Here is a 23,246-nt window from a genome sequence, read left to right as displayed (position 1 = left end):
AGAATGAAGCCTCATACCGACCGTCTGTGTCATTTAGAATTAATAATATATTTACTGGCTTTCATGAATGTGTTAAAACACTAATGAAGGCCTTTGAGTTCGGCATGAGCGGATATATTTGTTTTCTTTCACAGGAACATGATGTTGAGACCCCTTACGGGATGCTGCATGTGGTTATCCGTGGGGCGCCCAAAGGGAACAAGCCTGCTATCCTCACCTATCATGATGTGGGACTTAACCGTGAGTCATGTGGATTTCTTCTGTGACAGATGTGATAGTTCATACATTTATATATATGGGTGTTTCTGCACTTGCTTCTCGTGATAATTAGCTACATTGGCAGCTGCTCTCATTCACACTCATGCACACAGCACAGTCAAAGTGAGAAATTTGTAGCACAAGTGTGAAAAGCTATAAAGATAATTGGAAACACAAAAGCAAACTATTTTTAAAGGTGGAAAAATTCATTTGTTTTTTTTCTGTGGAAACTCATTACAGTGATATGTGTTCTTACTTTTCTAAAATTTGAATTAGGGTCTGTGCATTATCACGGATCATAGTCATAGGCTAATTTCCATATGTAAGAAAGTAACAAATTAATCATAAATTTTCTTACCAACAAATGATTTGCATTTGATTATGTTGTTGTTCTCACTAAAAGCATAATTTGTCAGTTGAGAGTTGGCTGTCACACTGTAAAATTTCAAAACTGTGAAAAAGACAATTAACATTTGAGCAGGTGCAAAGATATGACAAAATAAATAAATAAATGGCACCATAGTAGGAATGACGAGAATACAAATGTTGAAAAAATGAGGAGACGAACGAGTGAGTAGGAAAAACAGTGATGAAAAGTAGGTCAGAAAAACATTCATGTCCTGTGGAGGGAGGTGGGGCGGAGCCAGCAGCAATGCAGATGCTTTATCGAGAGAGGTTTGGGGGGTTGAGAATAGCATGCGATAATGGAAGCGACGCATACCACGACTCTAAAATAATCTGCCTTTTGTTGTTTGTTTCTGAAGGTATTGGCAATCTTAACAGAAAAAGTAACTAAAATTTATAAAATATCAAATTACTCGTATGAACCAGGGGAACGTATAATGTACATAGAAAAAAAATATACAGTAAAGATAACAAAAAATATGCAAGTGGAACAGTTAAGATGATTTGTGTAAACAATCAGGCAATTTGAAAATAAATTAATATTAATCGTCATTATTACATTGTCTGTTCAGTAAAGAGGAGAACAAAGAAAAAAATGAAAGAGGATGTGAACGTAAAAAGGAGAACATTTCAATTGATTTAGAAATGAGGTCACAGACCACAACAGCTAAATTAATACATAGATGTGTTTTTGCGTGGTGGCAGGACTGCAGAGAAAGAGGAGGATGAGTAAGAGAGAGAGAGAGAGAATCAAAGTGAGAGAAGGAGAAAGTGCTGAAGGAGAAAGTAGGTCATAGAGTCAATGAAAGTGCAGACTGTAAGCTGCCAATGGATGATACAACAGGAGAAATATTTTTACAGTACGTCCTTATGCAGCATTGGCGTTCTTGATGGAATGGAAAAAACTGACACGTTCCTGGAAGAAAAAAAGAACAAAGTCGCAGCCTCATCTATTTTCTGTCCTTAACCCAGATGTCAGGCTAATTAAACCATTTAATTAACGCTGCTCATTTCAAGCCTGAGGAAGATACAATGTTGCTGCATGGCTTCACAGAGTCTGACACGCATGCACGCTCAAAGCCAGCACATGCAAGGCTGACATCTATCATACATGGAATTGTTTCACAATTTGTATCTTTCAATAGGCTGAAAATATTCAGATTTTTATATTTGAAAGTGCTCATCAAAATGTAAGTTTTATTTGTCAGATGTGTATTATTTAACATTATTTTAATCCACTAGTATGGCACTTAAGTACAGTAAAAAACTATATATATATATATTTTTAAAGATTTCAATAATAATTCAACTAAATTGTATTGCACGTAAAGGTTAAATACCAATTGTGGCTAAATAAATGTTTAAAATCCAATTGTGTTGGGAGGTTAAATGTAAAGGGTTTTAAATTGACAGGATTTTACGGTGGTTGACTTTTTTTTTTTGTTGCCTGCTGCTTTCTGTAAAAAATTAAAAAATAAATAAAAATCATGAACTGAATATTTTTTAACCACCTTTCTACTAATAAGCATGATGCCCACTAAGATAACTAACCCAAAAGTGGTTAACCAAATCTCACAATCAGAATTGAAACATTTGATACACATCCTATGGGATCACATTTCTCGTCTCATTAGACTGCACGTCTGCTTTTTCCTTTTCCTCGCTCATGCAGACAAGCTGTGCTTCAATTCTTTCTTCAATAACGAAGATATGCAAGAGATCACCAAGCACTTCGTGGTTTGCCATGTCGACGCTCCGGGGCAGCAGATTGGAGCGTCACAGTTGCCACAAGGGTACACAAAAGCTGATTTGTACAAATGTCATCATTGCACTTGACCTACTTTATTTAATAAAGGAAAAAATCCATTTGGATAGCTGAGTCACCAATGCAACAGTTTTCCAGCTTGGTCTTTGACATAGGGATGTAGTACATATATGTCCTTTCCCTCCACAGGTACCAGTATCCCACTATGGACCAGTTGGCGAGCATGCTGTCCACTGTGGTGCAGCATTTTGGGTTGGTGCATTTTACAGTTCGCTGATACACGCCATGATTTTATTCAGTCAGCCTTGTCGTTTACTGGGACATTGTGTCCTTGTTTTGTTGGCAAAGATGACATACTGTATTTCTGTGATGCACTGCAGGAAATCTATTAATTAGAATGCTTTTGAGTTACACTGTCTCACACATACACAAAGTCAGGATTAATTATTTGGAATTCACTCCAGTCTCCTGATTGAATTCAAAGCATAGTCTTTCCTTCAATGTTTTACTTAACACAAATGATATGAAGAAAATATTGAATACATCATCATTGCATCTTTTATTTAAATGTATAATATTGATATCGATTCATGTAGATTTTGGAGATGTAAACAGACTCAGTCATGCTAGTAAGAGACTTGAGTACAAGTACAAGTATCCAATGTTGGAATCAGCAATTACAATAAAATGTTCTATGCAGCCCTACTAGTCTAAACAAGACATTCTGATAAACCCTGGATTTGTGGAATATGACTTAAGCAGCAACCTGTTTGAATCCATCTCAGGTGGCGGCCATTTCGCCTCTTGTTAACTGAAAATGACATTGCAGTTGCTCAGAGATCAGGTAACGACCAATCATTGTTCATCTTACGAATGTCACATGACCAAACTCAGAAAACAGGTGAACCGTGATTGGTCCTTGCCTGAGCCTTGAGGAAATGTGAGGCCATTTTCAGTTGACAGCAAGTGGCAAAATGGCCGCCCCCTATGATGGATAAAAAACAAAAGTTGGATATTGCTGCTTAATTTGTATAACAAACACACAATATTAATCCAAATGTTGTGTTTACGCTAGTGGGGGCACATACAACATCTTATTAGAAAGACAATGTTTGGGTTGACCGCACATTTTAACAAAACATTAGTAATATAGAAAATAATGAGCTGGTCTCTAGTAGTGCCAATATTTTACAAATTCTGCCAAGGTATGTAAACCCATGAGCACAACAGCATAAAGACTTCCTGATGACCTGCATTCCAATTTCATGATCTCTCTGCCACATTAGTGCTGGGGCAAGACTATTCTTCCAAATTGTGCAAAATCCATCAATGAAAATTTTTGTTGGATTTTATTTAGTAATAATAGAGTATTGTTATTCTGGAACCTGACAAAAAAAGTTTGCTTCAATTTTATTGATCGAGCCTAAACTTGATTACACAAGAACCCGGAGCAGCAAAATCTTCAAATTCAAGTTGTGCTGCAAGTGGGCTAATTCTTGTCACAATATATTGGTAAAAAACAAAATTCAGCAAAGGCAGTAACACCCTCAAAATATGACATTTTTATTGAACTGTCTTAGATTCAAGAGTATCGTTGGGATTGGAGTTGGGGCTGGATCGTACATCCTGGCCAAGTTTGCTGTGAGTCCAGTTCACAAATTTATATTCACAGTATTTCCTGAAAGGAAAGGCCAACCTGTGAAACAACAACAAAATATTTCCATCTTTAGCTGATCTTCCCTGACCTTGTGGAGGGTTTGGTTCTGCTCAACATTGACCCCAATGGCAAAGGATGGATCGACTGGGCTGCCACAAAGGTCTGGAAAGAAAGTTTTCTGTGACTGATTTCAAAACCGTGACACACATGGTTTTGGAGTATTTCAAAGCATACGGTAGTTCTGCTGTCTTTTCATATGAAATCTATTTCCAAACTCTAGCTGTCAGGACTGACGAGCGCCCTGCCAGATACTGTACTGCCACATCTCTTCAGTCAGGTATGTTGAGGAGTCCTTGTAGCAGCAGCAGCAGCAGCCCTTGCCTATTAACCAGAAATCAAGTAGGCTTTTATTTGTGCACAGGAGGAGCTGATGAACAACACAGAGCTGGTACAGAGCTACCGGCAACAGATCAACAACACCATCAACCAGTTCAACCTGCAGCTTTTCTGGAACATGTACAACAGGTGGAATAAATCATTTGTCATCATTTTGTGATGTATTGATACATTGCCCTGGAAAACTGAGTATCTACATAGGCAACCTATTCATATTTATTCTGTTACGCTAAATTTAATCCTCGCTCTCTCAGCCCTAAACTCAACTTCAGATGATAATGGCATCAACTTTAAAGCTGTGGTTCTTAACTTGGGTTCATTTGAACCCCAGAGAATGTAAACAGTAAACAAACAGTAAAACAGTACAGCCACTGCACATGTCCACAATTTGGGGTGGGTGGTCGGGGAATTAATCATATTTAGTTTTTCAATAAAGAAGGATTAGATAAATGCTCATATGAAAATTGGTGGGTTCAGTAATTCCAACAAGGTTAAGAGCCACTGCTCTAAAGTTATCCAAAGGTGCTTTTCATATAGACAACCAATCAAACAGCATAATAGTCAATGAATTTTGTCATTTCTAGTCGGAGGGACTTGGAGATGAACCGCAGTGGGGCTGCGCTGAATGCCAAAACCCTAAAGTAAGTCTAACACACCTGTATATCATGATACAGCGTCGGATTGAAGTTTCAGCCTATGAAGTTCTTAATTCAGTCATTAAAGGAGAGAAAACACGTTTTTTCAGTGTTGATTGTTGTGAAATAATTATATTAAAACTGTAAATATACACATTAGTTCACTAAAATGATTACCATAAATGATGGGTTTGTTTTAGGTGTCCGGTTATGTTGGTTGTGGGAGACAATGCCCCTGCTGAGGAAGGCGTGGTGAGTCTATCTATGTTTCCTTTCCACATTACCTAACTGATATATAAAAAATAGATCAATAAATGATTGTTCAATTGTCTCCTCTTCCATCCATTCTCAGACATGACTCATTTAGATCTTCTAAGAAATAGTAACTACAACTAATGTAATTGTTTACTTTACATATTTGAATAACATGATTAAAGTAAATAGCGTATAATGACAATGAGCACTGTTTGAGCTCTGGATGCAGATATTAAAAACATAACAAAAAAGATTTTGTCTATCAAACCAAAATGCTTCATCTGACAAAACAAAAATAACAATACAGCACATAATTAATACTAATATATTTTATAAATGAGGCAGTGTTATCCTTACATAGTACTGGGAAATAATTTTTAAAAAGTAGTTTTGAATATTTTGAGTTATGAAGGATATTCAAGAACTGTAATTCTTGAATTTGCACCTAATGGGGCTGTGAAGCATAAGAACATTGCTGAGATTTATAACATACAGTAATCATATCAGTGGTCACAAAAGCTGCGGGTTTCTTTGAAGAAGTGACCAGTGAGTGACATTGTGATACCCTGATCATTTTATAGAGGTAAACATTTAAAAATGTAAACACTTGCTTTGAAATAGAATATAGCATATGGGTATTTATTATCTATTTCCTACAAAATCACTGTTGATGATATTGTGAGAAATTCTTAACATGGTAAATGTCTTTGCATGAAGACAAATAATTAAAGGTAATTTGATCAAATTTATTTCAAATGTGTGTATCATATTGATGGCCCTTCGCATTCATCACTACCCAATAAGTATCTCTCAGTTTTTAAAAGATTCTTGATATAAAGAACAGCAGGACAAGCACCCGTTGCATCCAAAATAGTATTTTCATGTTTGTGATTTTAATAAATTGATTTGATATACAGTAGTTGTCATTGAAAACATAATGTTTGTGAATAAGTGTCACATTAAAGGTGAATATGATGCCATAATGTACTGCATCATATTTACATCGATCGTTAAGATTGTTGCTGTATACAATGTATTAAGATATTCGCATCACTAAATTGTGAATCATCTTGAAATCTTGGATAAATTGCAAATTGGTCACTCTTTGTGTTCTACACAATGTGATCTATTTTTCTACATCGTATGTAAATGCAGTTAATGACTTCATTTCCCACACAAAGCAGCTCAGACAGACAGCTTTGGTAGAACTCACCACAAACCCTCTTACTGTCATGTTTGTTTGTTTTGTGAGTGGGTGTCTGCTGCCTTCATAAGCGTGTGTCTATGTGTGTGTGCATGCATGCGTGTGTTCTGCTGGGGGCCAGATGGTCTCGTTCTGACTCTGAAACCTCTCGATTCGAAATTGTCCAAGTGCATAGAACCTTAAATCAAACCTCACTTCTATAACAGAAGGAATTAGATGGAGTCAGGGTGGGAAATAAGAATGAGTATTGATGTTGCTTGAGAAGTTGCAGAATGATGGTGAGACGTTAAATACATAAATAAATAAATGGTTTGTTTTTTCTTAGATGTGACAGATAGATGTCATATCCACTGATGTGAGCAGTTGAGACAGTGTTTGCTTCTAAATATAAGACAAGCTTTTCCTTGGAATCAACAAAGGAAAAAGAGAAGGGAACATGTAAAAGTGATTTGCCAGTCTATTTGGGTGATTTGGATCAAACACAGCAGGATTTAGTAAGCAATATCATGCCCTCTGCGAATAGCACTGTTTATACGTGTGTGTACATGTGAGCATTTGTGCGTGTATGTCTTCTCATCCCACTGGAATGAGTCATCACTGCAGCACGCTGCAGTATCTGGGTCACTCGTAGACCCTTCTAAAATGGACCCTATACCGTGAATATAGTCTCATCACTACCAATGTATTGTCTTTTTAAAAGTTACTGTGCAATTACATCTTTCCTTGTTAATGAGGTTGCTTATTCTGTTTAACTTGCCTTTAAGGTTGAGTGCAACTCCAAGCTTGACCCAACCAACACCACCTTCCTCAAGGTAATCACAGTGTTTACTAGGGATGTAACGATATCCAAGCATCACGATACAATATCACATTATGAAGCTCACGATACGCTAATAATCACGATGGCGATATAAAAAAGGTCCCACTATTGTAACAAAAAAAAAGCTCTTAATTAAAAAAAAAATGAACAATATTGTGCTTTTGTACATAACATCAATGCATATAAACCACCTACAATCTCTAATAAGACTTAATATTGAGGCACTTACTTGCCAATGCAAGCTCACATTGAGTTCCTCCACATATTGACTTGGTTTACAAGCATATTACGTTCCCCTTCATCTGACCTTTAGCGTGGATTTTAAACATAGATGGGCCAAAACATGACTTATGAAAATTAAACTGCACTAAAAAACTAGCCACCAGAGGGTGCTAGAACCGCACAAATGGAAATTAACCTGACTTTTTGAACAGATGTACTGCTTTTAATATTGTGACATGACGACGATGCTGTGGCAGTTTTAAAATTGTGATATCACGATATTGCCGTTATAGCTACATCCCTAGCCTTTACATATGGCAACCTGAATAATGTACATCATAATGTGTATAATATAATGGCCATTATAGGAAACAGCTTTTATTGTCATAAAAACATTAATACATTTTTCAACAAATTATTTCACTTTATCTACAATGAAAGTCAAGTAACAGAATAAATATTACACATCTTCATTTCATTTACTTCATTTTTTTCTTCATTACACACCCCAGATATAAAGTAGACTAGGATTTAGACCGGCTAAAAGCATGTCTAAGTTGTGGCCCCCTGTGCAATGAGTTTAAAGGGAATGAAAGGAGTCGCTGCCAAATTGCCTGTGTTCACTCCCACATGGGCGTTTCCAACTGCAGCTGTCTACAAAAATACCAAAACAAAAAAAACTCCACCCATGCACACATTTACACCACACTTTGCGTAAGACTTATGCTGGCAAAAAAATAGTGCCCTTGGATTCAGCGTAAATTTGTAAAAACATATGAATTTGAACATACTTATATTGGGTGGTACACATTTAAAAGAAAAAAATACTGTAAAAATTGTCTTGATTGTCATAGATGATGTTAACCAAGGTGATAGATGGTGAATGATGGAAAAATTACTGATACAAGCAGAAATGCCTGAAGTCAGCGCATACAGAATGAAGCCACTAAAAAGTGCAAGAATGGGTTTTCACCTTTAAAAGAACATGATTTATGACTATTTCCTTTTGTTGTGACAGATGGCTGACTCTGGTGGACTACCCCAGCTTACACAGGTAACATTCTAACTCTTATCACAGGACATGAGGCACTTGAAAAAAACTTTTTTTTACGAGACTGTCTTGTTTTTACAGCCTGGGAAGCTCACTGAAGCATTCAAGTATTTCCTTCAAGGAATGGGCTATAGTAAGTATTCACAAACAACTATTGAAGGCGATATTTTATCTTTATATCTTCTGTCACAAAAATAACAGTTTGTAAAACGACAGATTAGCAGCAGTTAATGTTGGCCTCTGTCTCCCTTGCCCTGTTCTCTCAGTCGCTTATGTGAAGGATCGGAGGTTGAGTGGAGGGCCAGGTACTTCCTCCTCCACATTCACCTCTGACCTCTTATTGCTGCCCTGGATGATGCTCTTTTCAAACATGATTTTTATTTTGTCTTAAATGCCGTATTTTGGGATGTTCCGACCGTTTTTATTATTTTTTAATTTTTTTTTGCAGCATTTGCAAGACCCTTTTGCAAGGCCCTTCATCTCTGAATAATTTTTCCTTCAATGGAAAAATATACCGTCCTTTCTGTCCCTCACCTCATCATATCATTTTCCAAAACTGCTCTTTGCATGACCCTTAACTAGCTTTGGCAAGGCCTGGCTCATTGTATTCATAAATGCAAATATTTTAAAAATCTCAACATTAAGAACTGCCATTTCAATATCCTTATTTATATTCTCATATACGTCTATCACAGGCCCAAGCGCCAGATTTGGTCCGCCACATCCTGTTTGCCAATGCAAACCGTGTGCGTCTAATTTTTAAATTCAATTTATTGAACTGATTATAAACTCTTAGAGGGGAATTCTATTTACACTGTGCTATTTGTATTTTGTAGTACACTTACACACAAAGAACTTTCATGTTTCCTTCTAAATTTGGTACCAAAATTGCAAATTGTCTTTTTAACTTTTAATAATATTGAGGGATTTTTATTTTTTAATTTTTTTTTACCAAACCCCCCTTTTATAATTGAACAATATTTTAACAAGTTATTGTCCTTGATTTTAAACCTAGTTATCTGTTTTGCATATATAATATGAAATTTCAATGTTTTCACATGTTTAACACAAGCCCTAATTTACATGGTAATGAGAAGGTAACGGAGAAATATTAAAATTAGTTAGCTCAACAAGGAGCCACATTTATTTCAAAGCACCTCAAGAGACATAAGAAACAAAAAAGGCAATCTATTCTATTGTCTTTTCAGCAACAAGCTCCACATTATTAGTAAAAACCCTGCAAGCTCCTCAATTGCATGCCGCTCATAATGCATTTGTGAGTAGACCGACAGCACCAGCAGCTACATTGACCAAATCCAGGCTCATGTTTGTTCATCCGCAGCACAAAGGGGACATCTTGATTCCCCAAAGAGCATGACCTCCCTTCATATCAGCAATGCGAAACTAATAAACACAAAGTTAATGTTTTTTTCTTTACCCATCTGCTTCTCCTTTCAGTGCCTTCCGCCAGTATGACTCGCCTGGTTCGCTCCAGGACCGCCTCCCTGACAAGCGCCAGCTCCACGGATGGGTCACGCTCTCGGGCCTGCACCCATTCCGACAGCACTGAGGGAGTCGCTGCGGTCACCCAAACTATGGAAGTTTCCTGTTGAGGTGTCAGGAAAAAAAAGAGGGGAAGAAGGGGTGGAGGGACACAGAGGGAAGCCATAGGGGGTAACGGTAAAGGAGACTGTATTAGGATATCAATCTGACGGAATGAAGTAAATAGCCATGATCGCTCTCTCTGTCGTCAACCTCGAGATCCTTTGTCTGCTATTCTCCTATATTGTAACAGAACAGTTCATGTGCAGTTACAGTCAGAACTTACATACATTCATCATGGGCATGAACATCACATTCATTTTGTACCTTTAAAGGGGAAGTCAACCTCCCAATAATTCTTGATAATAATATGTTCGATACAGCCCCACTAGTCTAAATACGGTATTCTTGTTAATATTGTGTTAGTGGAGTACGAGTTAAGCATCCAATCCAGCATTTTTTATCAATATCAGAAGGCGGCCATTTTACCACTTGCTGTCAAGTGAAAATGACATCACAATTGCTTAGGTCTTAGGTAACAACCAGCAAGTAGCAAAATGGCCGTCCCGAGATGGATAAAAAAAATTGCTGGATTTTGCTTCATAACTCATATTCCACAAATGTAATATTAATCAGAATGTCATGTTTAGACTAGTGAGGTCACATATAATATATTATTGTCAAGAAATGTTTAAAGCTGACTTCCCATTTAATGATTAGAAGTTTCCTATTATTCTTCAACATTAATCTTCAATTAGTTTTAAGAACATGAATTGAGTGCACATGTTTGAATTTATTTAAATTTTTTTAATTCTGTAATCCACACAGTCAAAATTATTTACACTATACAGGCTCTAATATATGTACATATGGTCTTTTAAATGGGCCAGGCCTATTAACTTGTTGTTAATCACAATTGACTGCAGCTGCTAGTTTCTCTTTGCCATTATTGAGCCTGACATCAACCCTTTTGAACATTTGTGGTTTATGCATAAAAGCCAGGTTTGTGCCTGTAAACCAATATCTCCAATTGTGCCAAGAGGTGTGGTCAGATATCAAGGCGGAATTACGCCAGAGGATTGTGGATGGCTACGAAAATGGTCTGGTTATGGTAAAAAAAATAAACATGTTAAAAAAATCACTAAGTGATATTTGACCAATACTAGTGAGTGTTGTTTCTGTATGTACATCCTGTATGTATACTTTTGACCTGTGTGGATCAGAGATATTCAGAAATAAATAAATAAAAGATGTGCACTAAATTCTTGTTTATAAAACTCATTGATGAAGACAGTTCCAATCAACCATTAAAAGCCCCCAAATAAATATATATATATGTTCATGATGAATGTTTTGAAACTTCTGAATACAACCATAGCCTATTGCTATTCCCAAACCCACTTTAATAATACTTCCCTCAAACTCACTCGTGTTTCCCAGCACTTATATTTGTATTGCTGGCTATCTCCTATATTTGTTTGCTAAGTATCCCCTTACTGAGCCCCTTTCACCCCCCTCCCACCAGCACATACACTCAAACACATCAACCATTTCTGTAGCAATATGAAAAAATGAAAGAAAAAAAAAAGCTGCTCAAGTAATGGCATAAAAAGGAGAACGTGATTAAGTCAAGGGGTTCTAAAATGTGTTTTATATCAGCACTTTAGGCTATATGGTGGTCACAGGTTGTCCAGAATTTGAATGACAGACAGCAGAACACAGCCTTTGCATTGTCAACAGCATTGTCCAAGTACTGCTTAGACTACATGTAATTTTGGCTTGTTAGCATGCTAGCTACAGTAGACCATACACGCATAACATTGCTTTAAAGCTTCACATAGGTTGTGTGTGTTTGGGGTTGTACAGACTAGTTGACTTGTGGACTTTACTCCAAAATGACTTCAGGACTGTGATGTCAACTAGTTGCTAATCTTTGGCTTGAGGAGGAGGCAGAAACAGATGAGTGCGCTGAAAGAAATTCGAGCTTCATTGATTTAAGTTGTCTTTTGTTTCTGAACGTGAAGCTTTAGTAAGTGAGGAGGGGGGGATGGGGGGGGGGCTGGCTTGAGTGTTATCAAAGTAGATGGGGAATTATTCGGAATTATTCCACCTAAATCCAGTTCAACATGAATGCGCTTGTGTTCTAACGTTTATTTTTTGGTGTAAATTTGATGTATGATCTGTACATTGTGGGTGAATAGAGATGATTGAAAATCATTCCATCCTCATATTTTTTTTTTTAAATGATAGTACTTCACTGAAAAACTGCCAGCTGAAGCCAGCTCATATTTTTTTCTTTTCTTCTTTCTAGACATATTTTGCAATTAAGTGGCCCAAGTATATTCAACACAAACACATACTGCCTGATTTCAAGTGAACTGACATTGTATGGTTTGTGAGTTTATGCATTATGAACACATCTAAAATAAATATTGACTTCAAATACAATTTATTTACGTGGTTAACGAGAGCGGCTTTAAGATGTGTGCCATTTATAAGTCAAAGACAATCCACAACAGTAATATAGTGTATAATTGTGTTTAGTAAAATCTATATGCATGTGATGTGTAATTTTAGGATGCTTTATAATATGGGGAGTCTAGTGTTAGGGTGTTAGACCTCACATGTCGTTACTTCAATAGAGCCATAGTTGTAATCAATATTGTCAGTCTGTAACTCCAGTGCATGGTTGTGGTTCTGGTTGTAATCAACTTTTTGTGGTCTCCACTATGACAATCATTGTGATCTAGACTAAACCAGTGGGGCTGAGGCAGCACCAGGAGTGTACCCCTCTTTTTGCTTGGTCCCCACAAAACAAAACAAATAATCTTAATTGACTTTCATTATTGCAACTAGCCCCTCTACTTATATGTACCAAAGTTTCACTCACTCACTCTTATGACCAGGAAAAAAGGCTTTAATAGTAACACACCTTAGATTAGTTCATCACTGCAGTTGATGGTCAGTTTTCGTTTTGATGTACTATGTAACAATAAACTCCTCACTTTAGTATGTATGCATTTAGAGCTTTAGAGTTGTGTGCTGTTGCCTGCTCTTATACTGGACCACAATGAGTTATTGGATTATCCATGTACAGCATTGATGCACCATAGTCATCAATGTCTCCTGTCACAAAAATTCTTTGGTCAGTTCAGACATAGCATTCAATTGCTGAGGTGTGCACATTTCTGAGATGGCCTGTGAGAAGCGGGGCTGTTTTGGAGCCATTTGGGCACCAAGCTCAGAATGTAGGGCAACCCCCAACCACATAAAAAAAAAAAAAAAATACTCCCACTCCCTAAAAAAAGGTGCCCCGATTCTCACAGGTGAACCCGGTTGCACCCTAAAGGGCTATCAGCTGAAGTCACTTTTATATAAATATAGATTTAAAAAAATGTCTGCCATTAGAAAAGTGTTGTTTTTTCTGAGCACTGAAGGGACTGACACAGACAGAAATGAGAATGTGATTGTATTGAAAATGGAGAGTAAATTGTCATGGACGGTTGTGTTTTAAACTGTACAATTCATGTAAAGTTAAAAAATATTCATAATGTGAAATAGAAGCGTTAGGATAGAACATTGCATGGAAAACAAACACCTCAATCATTTGCATGGAGTGGAGAGTTTGTATGAAGTCAACTTTCAACACAAACTGCCCAGGGAGCGGGGGGTTATGGGGGTATGGTGTTCTCCTGAATGTATTTTGTCCCTTTTTTGAAGTGCTGTATAGTATTGTCACCCTAAACCTTACCCTCCCACAATTTCTGCACTACACTTTGTACCTCCACTGAAGCCAACATAAATTACTTTATGATGTCCCCTCAACAACAGTAGTGTAGTTGACTTGTGCTTTGGCACAGAATGGCTTTAGACCTTGGCCCTCCTTGCACTTGTAATTATTAGTATTATTTTTTAATTGTTATCATTGTTATTATTTCTAGAGCAGGTTACTAACACCAAACACTGATGTTACCTAACAGTGAAATTTTCCTTCCTCTTGCCTTTGGTGAAACCTTATTTTAGTAAAGTGAAATGTTCATGTATATTAATACAGTCATTCTTCTTACTGTCTTTCAATTAAGCAATAAGTGTTTGTTTTTTTCTTGTTTGCGTTTCATACGTCTTCCCTATGAGCGGTCACAATAGTAGACAGACTCTTACCTGCTTGGCTGTCATGTGTGATGTAAAGTTCAAACATGTTATACATACAAATATATATACAACATAAGCTGTCACTGTCCTATGTACTAAACAAGTAACAAGTTATAAATAAAGACCTAATGTCAACATTTGCAGTTCAGGTGTTGTGCTTTCAACCAACCTAGCTTAAACATTAGTAGTGGGCAGTGTTCCCTTTAAAAAGGCTGAACCATGAATTATATATGAGAGAAAATTCTGATTCTTTGTAAATAGAGTCTTTATCGGTCCTTTTGAACGAACAAAATCTTTTTTTTTTTCAAAGGTCTCATGTCACTTTTCAACATACTAAAATAGTTCTCAAATGTGTAAAAGATGTCTGTGACATGCATTCGTCAAAATTTACTTTGTATCTAAGATTTTTGCTGTCCCTAAATCAGCCAAAAAACGCTCTGTTCAAAACAGCCTGTGTCACTTTTATGTAAATAGCTGCACCAGGCCACGCCTAGGCCATACCCTTCTCTCTCGAAGGGGCAGTGATTTCGGTCATGGTAGCCATGTGCTAATGTTGTGAATGGAAACGACTGGCCATGGGAGCAGAAAAATACAGACATGTCTTTTACACATTTGACAACTATTTTAACTCTTTCACTGCCACTGACGTTAAAATACATCAAGTAAAAATCTACGGAGGGCCACCAATGACGTTAAAAGACGTCATCCAATTTTTATTTTTTGAAACGGGTGGAGCGAAGCCTTGCCCAGCTGTGTTGAAAGTTTCAAGCAGATCTAGTGAGCCTAATGAGTATTTTTGGCCCCTAGATGGCAGCAATGACTCTTTTGACAAGATTGGGTAGGCGTCTGCAGAAGACATGAGGCGGAGCTAGAGTGTTGAGGGGACAATGGCTGAAAAAGCCATAATGGCGACCGGTTGCAAGCAGCTCACGCTAGAACAGTTTTTTTCAAAGACGAAAAACATCAACCAACGCTAAAGAGCACATTGATGACGACGATCATCATCGATGGTGACTCCGAGGTTGGAAGCATTGACGCGGCAGCAGAAGACGTAAGGTGGAGCTAGATGGCCGAGGAAGCGGACAATGGTGACCGGTTGCAAGCAGCTCTACACTTGGGAATTTTTTTCAAAGACGAAAGGCATCGACCAACGATAAAGAGCACATTGATGACGATGATCATCATCGATGATGGTGACTCCGAGGTTGACGGCGAAGTTGGAAGCGTTGACGCGGCGGCTAAGACGACGTTATAAAGGTTCACGGGCTAGCGATGCTGACACCGGAAAACGCGGAGCACAACCGAGCACGCTCAGGCGGACGGGTCAAATCAGATGACGAAGAGTGCCCCGAGTCCAATGCATATTCATCGGAGGAGTGTGTACAGTCTGCTACTTGCTATTCCCCGGAAAAACGCGAAACAGACAATCGAAAGTGAAAGTTGTCAGTAAGGTGGGGGCTTTAGGACCCAGATGCGGGAAGGCAGAGGTGCAGTCCAAAAAAAGAGGTTTTAATTTCTAATCAAAATAGCTAACTTCAAAGTACAAAACAAATGGAACTAACAAAACAACTAAGGCGAGACTAACAACATGACATGGATCCTGATCAGGCGAAGAGAGACAGGGGGGAGACAACCGACTAAATACACCAACACTAATGACATGACACACCTGGCTGAGGGCACTGATTGGATGACACATGAGGGTAATGGAGAAAGGTGGACACAATCAGGGTTGACACAGACACCACACGAGGAAGGGCAAGTGACCAGAAACGAGAGGAGTCAGACTGTTCACAATAAAACAGGAAATGACAAGACAAGGGGAAAACATGACAGGGAGCAAACACGACTGAAAATAAACATGACAGAACCCCTCCGTCGAGGGACGGCTTCCAGACGTCCCTTAAAAAGTTCAAAAACAGGGCGGGCGGAGGGGGCGCGGAGGCGGGAACCTGACACATCCCTCCAGTCTAGTCCGGGGGACGTCCCGGACGCCAGACGAGGGGAGCCCGGCGGCGCCGATCTGGAGGGCACCCCGGACGCCACACCGGAATAGGACGGCCGTGGGATGAACATCTCCTGTCCACCCCCATTGGCCTGACGCCGCCATGGAAGAAGCGAAGAGACCCCGCACGAGAGCGGCCGAAGCCAGGAGGCCCGGGGCTGCAGAGGCGAGGACGCCCGGGGTCCTGAGGCTGCCATGGAGGCGGCCGACGAGGCGCGAAGACTTGAGGCTGCCGCGGAGGAGGCACGGAGTCCGGGGGCTGCCGCGGAGGAGGCACGGAGTCCGGGGGCTGCCGCGGAGGAGGCACGGAGTCCGGGGGCTGTCGCGGAGCCGGCACGGAGTCCGGGGGCTGCCGCGGAGCTGATACGGGAACTTGGAGCTGACGCGGAGCCGGTACTGGGGCCGGAAGCTGCTGTGGAGCTGATCCGGAATCCTGGGGCTGCCGCAAAGGAATCCTGGGGCTGCCGCAAAGCCGGGACGGAAACCTGGGCCTGACGCGGAGCTGATACGGGATCTTGGGGCTGACGTGAAAACGGCACGGGAACCTGGAGCCGGCACGGGGTCCTGGGGCTGCCGCGGAGCCGGCACGGGGTCCTGGGGCTGCGACGGCCGACGTGGCTCGGGGACCTGGGGCTGCGACGGCCGACGTGGTTCGGGGACTTTGGCTGACGTGGTTCGGGGACTTTGGCTGACGTGGTTCGGGGACTTTGGCTGACGTGGTTCGGGGACTTTGGCTGACGTGGTTCGGGGACTTTGGCTGACGTGGTTCGGGGACTTTGGCTGACGTGGTTCGGGGACTTTGGCTGACGTGGTTCGGGGACTTTGGCTGACGTGGTTCGGGGACTTTGGCTGACGTGGTTCGGGGACTTTGGCTGACGTGGTTCGGGGACTTTGGCTGACGTGGTTCGGGGACTTTGGCTGACGTGGTTCGGGGACTTTGGCTGACGTGGTTCGGGGACTTTGGCTGACGTGGTTCGGGGACTTTGGCTGACGTGGTTCGGGGACTTTGGCTGACGTGGTTCGGGGACTTTGGCTGACGTGGTTCGGGGACTTTGGCTGACGTGGTTCGGGGACTTTGGACTTCGGCTGACGTGGCACGATAGGGACTTGAGGCTGCGGAGCCAGAGCCTCATCAGCCTGCCACCATGGGGAGTGAGGAGCAATAGGGAGACTATAACCCGAGGATACAGAGAGTGAAGAATCGTGACGTAAACTAACGGGAGTGGGTAAGGAACCAGGTAAAGGGGAAACTATGTCATGACGTGGCGGTAACGGTGGGCTATGAGGTGCATGCGATGGGAACCGGTGTGGTGAACACGGCGGAGACCCAGGTGAGGAGGGGTGACATGACCCGGTGTCAAAATAATCCCTAAATGAAAACTATGAAGAAAACATGTGGGGAACTAAGCTGGTGAAAAAGTCCAATTCGGAGTCAGATTCGGAACTGTAATCCGTAACTGCATTAATGGGAAAGGGACCTTCATTTTCATCATCGGAGATGTCAGAGTCTAAAAAACATTGAGGCGACAAAATGGTGTCGTAGGGCAGAGATTTGAGTGCGTTTTGCTGATCGCGTGAAAGGGGAAGAGAAGACAAATACCGCGAAAAGGAGCTTACTTGGATGGAATGGGATTGGATGGCAGGCTGATGGTGCTTCCGTGTCGACCGACGACGAGCCGGTCGCTTACGGAAGCTTCCCGCTGGGTCTGGTCTGGGTCGGTTCATTCTGTCAGTAAGGTGGGGGCTTTAGGACCCAGATGCGGGAAGGCAGAGCAAGGAGGCAGAGGTGCAGTCCAAAAAAGAGGTTTTAATTTCTAATCAAAAAGGCTAACTTCAAAGTACAAAACAAATGGAACTAACAAAACCTGAAGCTAAACATAACAAAACAACTAAGGCGAGACTAACAACATGACATGGATCCTGATCAGGCGAAGAGGTCAGCGTGACGTGGCGAAAGACTTACAACAGTTGCAACAGCAAAAATGAACCGACACAGACAGGGGGGAGACAACCGACTAAATACACCAACACTAATGACATGACAAGACACACCTGGCTGAGGGCACTGATTGGATGACACATGAGGGTAATGGGGAAAGGTGGACACAATCAGGGTTGACACAGACACCACACGAGGAAGGGCAAGTGACCAGAAACGAGAGGAGTCAGACTTTTCACAATAAAACAGGAAATGACAAGACAAGGGGAAAACATGACAGGGAGTAAACACGACTGAAAATAAACATGACAAAAGTAATCTGTTGTGCAAATCCTGTTCCCTTTCCTTGCATGCAGGAGAGCGTTACAAAAAGAAAAACTGTATTTGAAACATCCACATAATTGTAAGTAGTACCACAGTTGCACACATTTGTAAATAGTTTGCGAAATTGTTTTGTCAAATTGTTACACTGTTGAATGGAAATAAAAATATTTTGCAAACTAAAAACACTTTTTCATTGTTGGTGAAAGCGTTTTATAGAGGTAAAGCACTATTTAGGTGTTTGTGGCATCATTCATGGACAAAAAGAAGTGTACAATTCACTAGAGTGCATGAAATAACATCGTTTCACAAAAAGCTATTTTTCTCCGCTTTTTGTTGCAAAACAGAGCATTTCGGTGAAACTAACCATTTTCTATTGTTGATTACTGAAGAACGGAATAAGGTAGAAACAAACTTTTTTTCTGATGAAATATGAGAGTCCAATCTTTCATTTGGTAGTATGTGTGTTTCCATAGTCCAAACACAACATTTTCTGTGGACCTTGAAAGATCAGTCAAAATGCTTAAATCGGCTGGCACTGGCGACATCCCGTTTCTGAAAACGTCTGGCAGTGAAAGAGATAATATGTGGATAAGTGACATAACGTTTTACCATAAGAAAAAGTAGCATAAAGTTACTACAGAGACTATCTTCTAGTGTTAGTTTGTGATTGTTTATGCAATGGTTATTTTGCCGTAACCAGTAAATCTCCCACAAACATTATTTTTGCCGTGAATGTCTCCAATTTGCCATCAGTAATATGGTAGAAGGTGCACATCTCTTATTAGAAAGGATAGGAAGGAAAGCAAAATCAAAAATATTAAACTTACATCATTCCCAGGCGTAAACAATTTCCTCGAGGGAGCAAGTTTATATTATAAATTTTGTTTTATTTATATTTAATGATAACTAATTGTCACAAACATCCAAGTACGCTACGTGTATTTCTTGCAAGTTTCTGAATTTTTTTCTCGCAAATCTGCAAGTTTATTTCTTGTAAATTTATTTAAAATTTTTTTTAAAAAATTTAAATTTTAAAATTGCAAATTTGACACTTTATAATGTCTGTCGCAAATGTGTTAGTTTATTTCTCGTAAATTTGTGAGTTTTTTCTCTAAATATTACCCCCCCTAAAGAAAATATGTTTATACATGGCCCTAATACTGGCTTAAGTGCATTCTCAGGATGTTAAAATCCCCTGGGCACCAAAGAAATGCTTTAAATAAGCCACTGGAATGTTAGGTCACTAACTTTTTGGTGTCAGATCACTGAAACAACAGATAAACAGAAGTAACATGAAATCATAGTTAATATATACATATATATACATACAACAGAAAAAATGGAGCATAGGACGGTAATTTTTTTACACCTCAGACAGATCATCCAATCATGTAGTAGCCAAATGTCTGAGCGTCAGAGAGGCGGGAAAAAGCCCAGCATTTATCCAATAACTGTCCACATTGGAACAGTTGAACAATCCACTCTTCAAGCAGTGTCATATTGTGTAAATAAATCATTAAAGTGCCGTGACACTTCAGGTATGAATGAGAAGGAAGTCGATCTGTGATAAGTAGCTGATTCTTAACAAAAGATGACGCCACTCTAGCGCATAATGAATTGTACACACAGCAGTGCATATTTCATCACTTTCTTTATTTATGGGTCCAATCGCCACTGGTGGGAAGAGGTGTTGTGAAAAGAGGCGGGGGGCTACTGGGAGGATTCTCGACACAGAGGGTTGTCTTACATATGAGGCCAGAGATGAGATGAGCAGCAATACACTCCGCCACTAGCCTTAAAGAGAAAAGCCATGGCGCCTACAGAGAGCCCTCCCGATTACTACTTCTCCGACAAGGAGATGGAGGACGTCAGATTGTGCAGCCGCTCCGAGCCTGCGATATACCAAACGCTCTTCCCGGTGCTCTACGTGCTCATCTTCATCTTGGGCCTGTTTGGCAACGGTGCAGTCATTTTCACAGTTTGGCGGACGCAGGGGAAGCGGCGGGTAGCCCTAGTCTACATCGGTAACCTGGCCTTCGCCGACCTGACCTTTGTGTCCTGCCTGCCCTTGTGGGCGGTCTATGCTAGCTTGGGCTCCCGCTGGCCCTTTGGATGGTTCCTGTGCAAGATCAACGGCTACGTGGAGTTCTTAAACATGTATGCCAGCGTCTTCCTCCTCACCAGCATGACCTGTGACCGCTACATTGCCATAGTGCACCCGCTGTCCAGCAGGCAGGTGCGCACCCGCAGCTGCATGTACGCCTCCCTCGCTGCCGTCTGGACGCTATCGGGTCTTCTGGCTTTGCCCCTCCTCGTTTTCCAGACAACCCGGCACCTCAACAACCGCACTATGTGTGCTTTGGACTTCCGCCTAGTGGGGAGCAGCGAGCATCTGCAGGACCTGTGGAGAGCCGGGATGAGCTTGTCAATATCCGTCCTAACGTTTCTGCTCCCCTTCCTTGTCATGATGGTGTGCTACGGGCTCATTGTCTGTACATTGTTCAGCCACTTCAACACCCGCCGCAAGATGCACCAACGCAAGCGGCGACTCTTTAAGATCATCATCGCGCTAGTGGTGGTCTTCGCCACCTGCTCGATCCCCATCCATGCTCTGGGAAGTGCCATCGCCTTCTTAAACTTGGGCCTGTTTCCAATCACCTGCGCTTTCCTGCACTTCCTGCAGCTGGCCTATCCATACGCCACCTGCCTGGTCTATGCCAACAGCTGCCTCAATCCATTCCTCTACGCCTTCTTAGACCTGAATTTCAGGTCGCAATGCCTGCGTCTGCTTCACCTCAAGAAGTGACGCCAGATACCCACAAGGTGCCTGGAAAACTCAATCAACACTAGGTGTTTACTTGCCGAGTGACTGTTGAGACCAAAAGTGAAGTAAGCTTTGAATGCAGGGACATGGACTTTTATTAAATCTGGCTTACTCACTGACTTCCCACGCAATTTTTGGAGTGGGAAGGAAATGAACAGTACTTTCCCTTTCCCCTCCAAAAAGTGCGTAGTAAGTCAGTGAGTAAGACAAATCTAATAAAAGTTATTCAAAGCAGAAAAGGACTGCAATAGTAAAATATAAACATGTCCTAGCCCTAATTTTTTGGGGGAAGGGTACTCTTTTTGATACATCAGCTCCTCAAAATACGCATTTACAGTATGCATGTTTCTGCAGTAAACCAACCCCCCACACGTTACAGTGAGTACAAAAATGTGCCTTGTACTTGTTTTTTGACTTTTCTTTGAAATGAAACACATGTAAAACATATGAACAGAAATTAACTTAATACAGAATGTTTGTTTCCACACTGGGTCTGGTAACAACAAACAAAACCTTTTTTTCCCCCAAAGGTCTCATGTCATTTAACTTTTCAACATACTAAAATAGTTTTCAAATGTGTAAAAGACATGTCTGTGACATGCATTCGTCAAAATTGACTTTGTATCTAATATTTTTGCTGTCCCTAAATCAGCCAAAAAACGCTCTGTTCAAAACAGCCTGTGTCACTTTTATGTAAATAGCTGCACCAGGCCACGCCTAGGCCATACCCTTCTCTCTCGAAGGGGCAGTGATTTCGGTCATGGTAGCCATGTGCTAATGTTGTGAATGGAAACGACTGGCCATGGGAGCAGAAAAATAGAAAAATACAGACATGTCTTTTACACATTTGACAACTATTTTAATATGTGGATAAGTGGCATAATGTTTTACCATAAGAAAAAGTAGCATAAAGTTACTACAGAGACTATCTTCTAGTGTTAGTTTGTGATTGTTTAGGCAATGGTTATTTTGCCGTAACCAGTAAATCTCCCACAAACATTATTTTTGCCGTGAATGTCTCCAATTTGCCACCAGTAATATGGTAGAAGGTGCACATCTCTTATTAGAAAGGATAGGAAGGAAAGCTAAATCAAAAATATTTATCCCGTTTGCCGTAATGTCACACTGTTGAGACCGATCCATTATGTTTAACCCCTGGGCGTTATTTGTCCATTTTCTGGCATTTTTATGTTTTTCTGTGTTTCATCAAAGAAAAAGCATTTGAAAAAATACACTAGAGACCTGACATTTTACCAGGATTGTTAAAAAATGTAGAAGTTCAAATTGGCGCCATGCTGTAATTTATAATTATTACCAAACAGGAGGGAGAGATTTACACGAAATTCTTGTAATAATGCCCGATTTTGGCTCATTGACTCCCATTATAAATCACAGTTTTTGATATGCTGTAAACCTGATGTGTTATAATGCATTTTACGTGATTACTGATGCAATCGCTTCTTTGACGAGTCATAAACATGAAAATAGAGGAATTTGTGTGTTGAGAGTGTCAACACAAAAATCCACTAGGTGGCGCCAAAGGCTAATAAATTAATACAAAATGCATGCATAAAAAAATTCTATTGTTATGACTTATGGACTTGTTTGAGCCTCTAACTATGTCATATGAAATATTCAAATTAGTCTTTTATTTTATATATATTTATACAGCATAGTTAGTCTTGCTATTAGCATAATACCGCTATTATTGTCCATAGGGGGCATTAAAAAAAAAAAAACTATATATGTATAGATAGGTCTGATGCCACTGAACATTTTGAGCGGTTGAAAG

At 40.3% G+C, this 23,246-nt stretch overlaps 2 protein-coding genes across 8 annotated transcripts in view; both read left to right on the top strand.

Annotated features, from left to right (window-relative positions):
• Positions 1-14,497, top strand: part of ndrg4 (NDRG family member 4) — a 47,163-nt gene extending 32,666 nt beyond the window's left edge. For 5 of the 7 annotated variants that reach the window (XM_077567447.1, XM_077567445.1, XM_077567448.1 and 2 more), the window contains 14 exons: positions 135-240; positions 2,336-2,456; positions 2,618-2,680; positions 4,009-4,069; positions 4,159-4,245; positions 4,366-4,422; positions 4,507-4,610; positions 5,066-5,122; positions 5,317-5,368; positions 7,340-7,387; positions 8,636-8,671; positions 8,750-8,801; positions 8,935-8,973; positions 10,127-14,497. In XM_077567447.1, coding sequence (XP_077423573.1) covers positions 135-240; positions 2,336-2,456; positions 2,618-2,680; positions 4,009-4,069; positions 4,159-4,245; positions 4,366-4,422; positions 4,507-4,610; positions 5,066-5,122; positions 5,317-5,368; positions 7,340-7,387; positions 8,636-8,671; positions 8,750-8,801; positions 8,935-8,973; positions 10,127-10,281 — 1,038 coding nt within the window. In that variant the 3' untranslated portion in view covers positions 10,282-14,497. The remainder of the gene's footprint in view (positions 1-134; positions 241-2,335; positions 2,457-2,617; positions 2,681-4,008; positions 4,070-4,158; positions 4,246-4,365; positions 4,423-4,506; positions 4,611-5,065; positions 5,123-5,316; positions 5,369-7,339; positions 7,388-8,635; positions 8,672-8,749; positions 8,802-8,934; positions 8,974-10,126) is intronic. The other 2 variants (XM_077567449.1, XM_077567452.1) reach the window with 1 other exon arrangement.
• A 5,943-nt stretch (positions 14,498-20,440) lies between these two features.
• LOC144053882 (apelin receptor B-like) lies at positions 20,441-21,436 on the top strand. Its single transcript, XM_077568754.1, has one exon. The coding sequence runs from the start codon at positions 20,441-20,443 to the stop codon at positions 21,434-21,436; it is 996 nt and encodes a 331-aa protein (XP_077424880.1).
• The last annotated feature ends 1,810 nt before the right edge of the window (positions 21,437-23,246 follow it).

This window comes from Vanacampus margaritifer, chromosome 6 (assembly GCF_051991255.1).
Source record: "Vanacampus margaritifer isolate UIUO_Vmar chromosome 6, RoL_Vmar_1.0, whole genome shotgun sequence".
NCBI classification, from domain to species: domain Eukaryota; kingdom Metazoa; phylum Chordata; class Actinopteri; order Syngnathiformes; family Syngnathidae; genus Vanacampus; species Vanacampus margaritifer.
The sequence above is the reverse complement of the archived record's forward strand: the minus strand, read 5'-3'. Positions and strand labels throughout refer to the sequence as shown.

What these genes read in the sequence shown, in the direction of transcription:
- LOC144053882 (XM_077568754.1), top strand. Translation starts at nt 20,441, where the DNA reads ATGGCGCCTACAGAGAGCCCTCCCGATTACTACTTCTCCGACAAGGAG.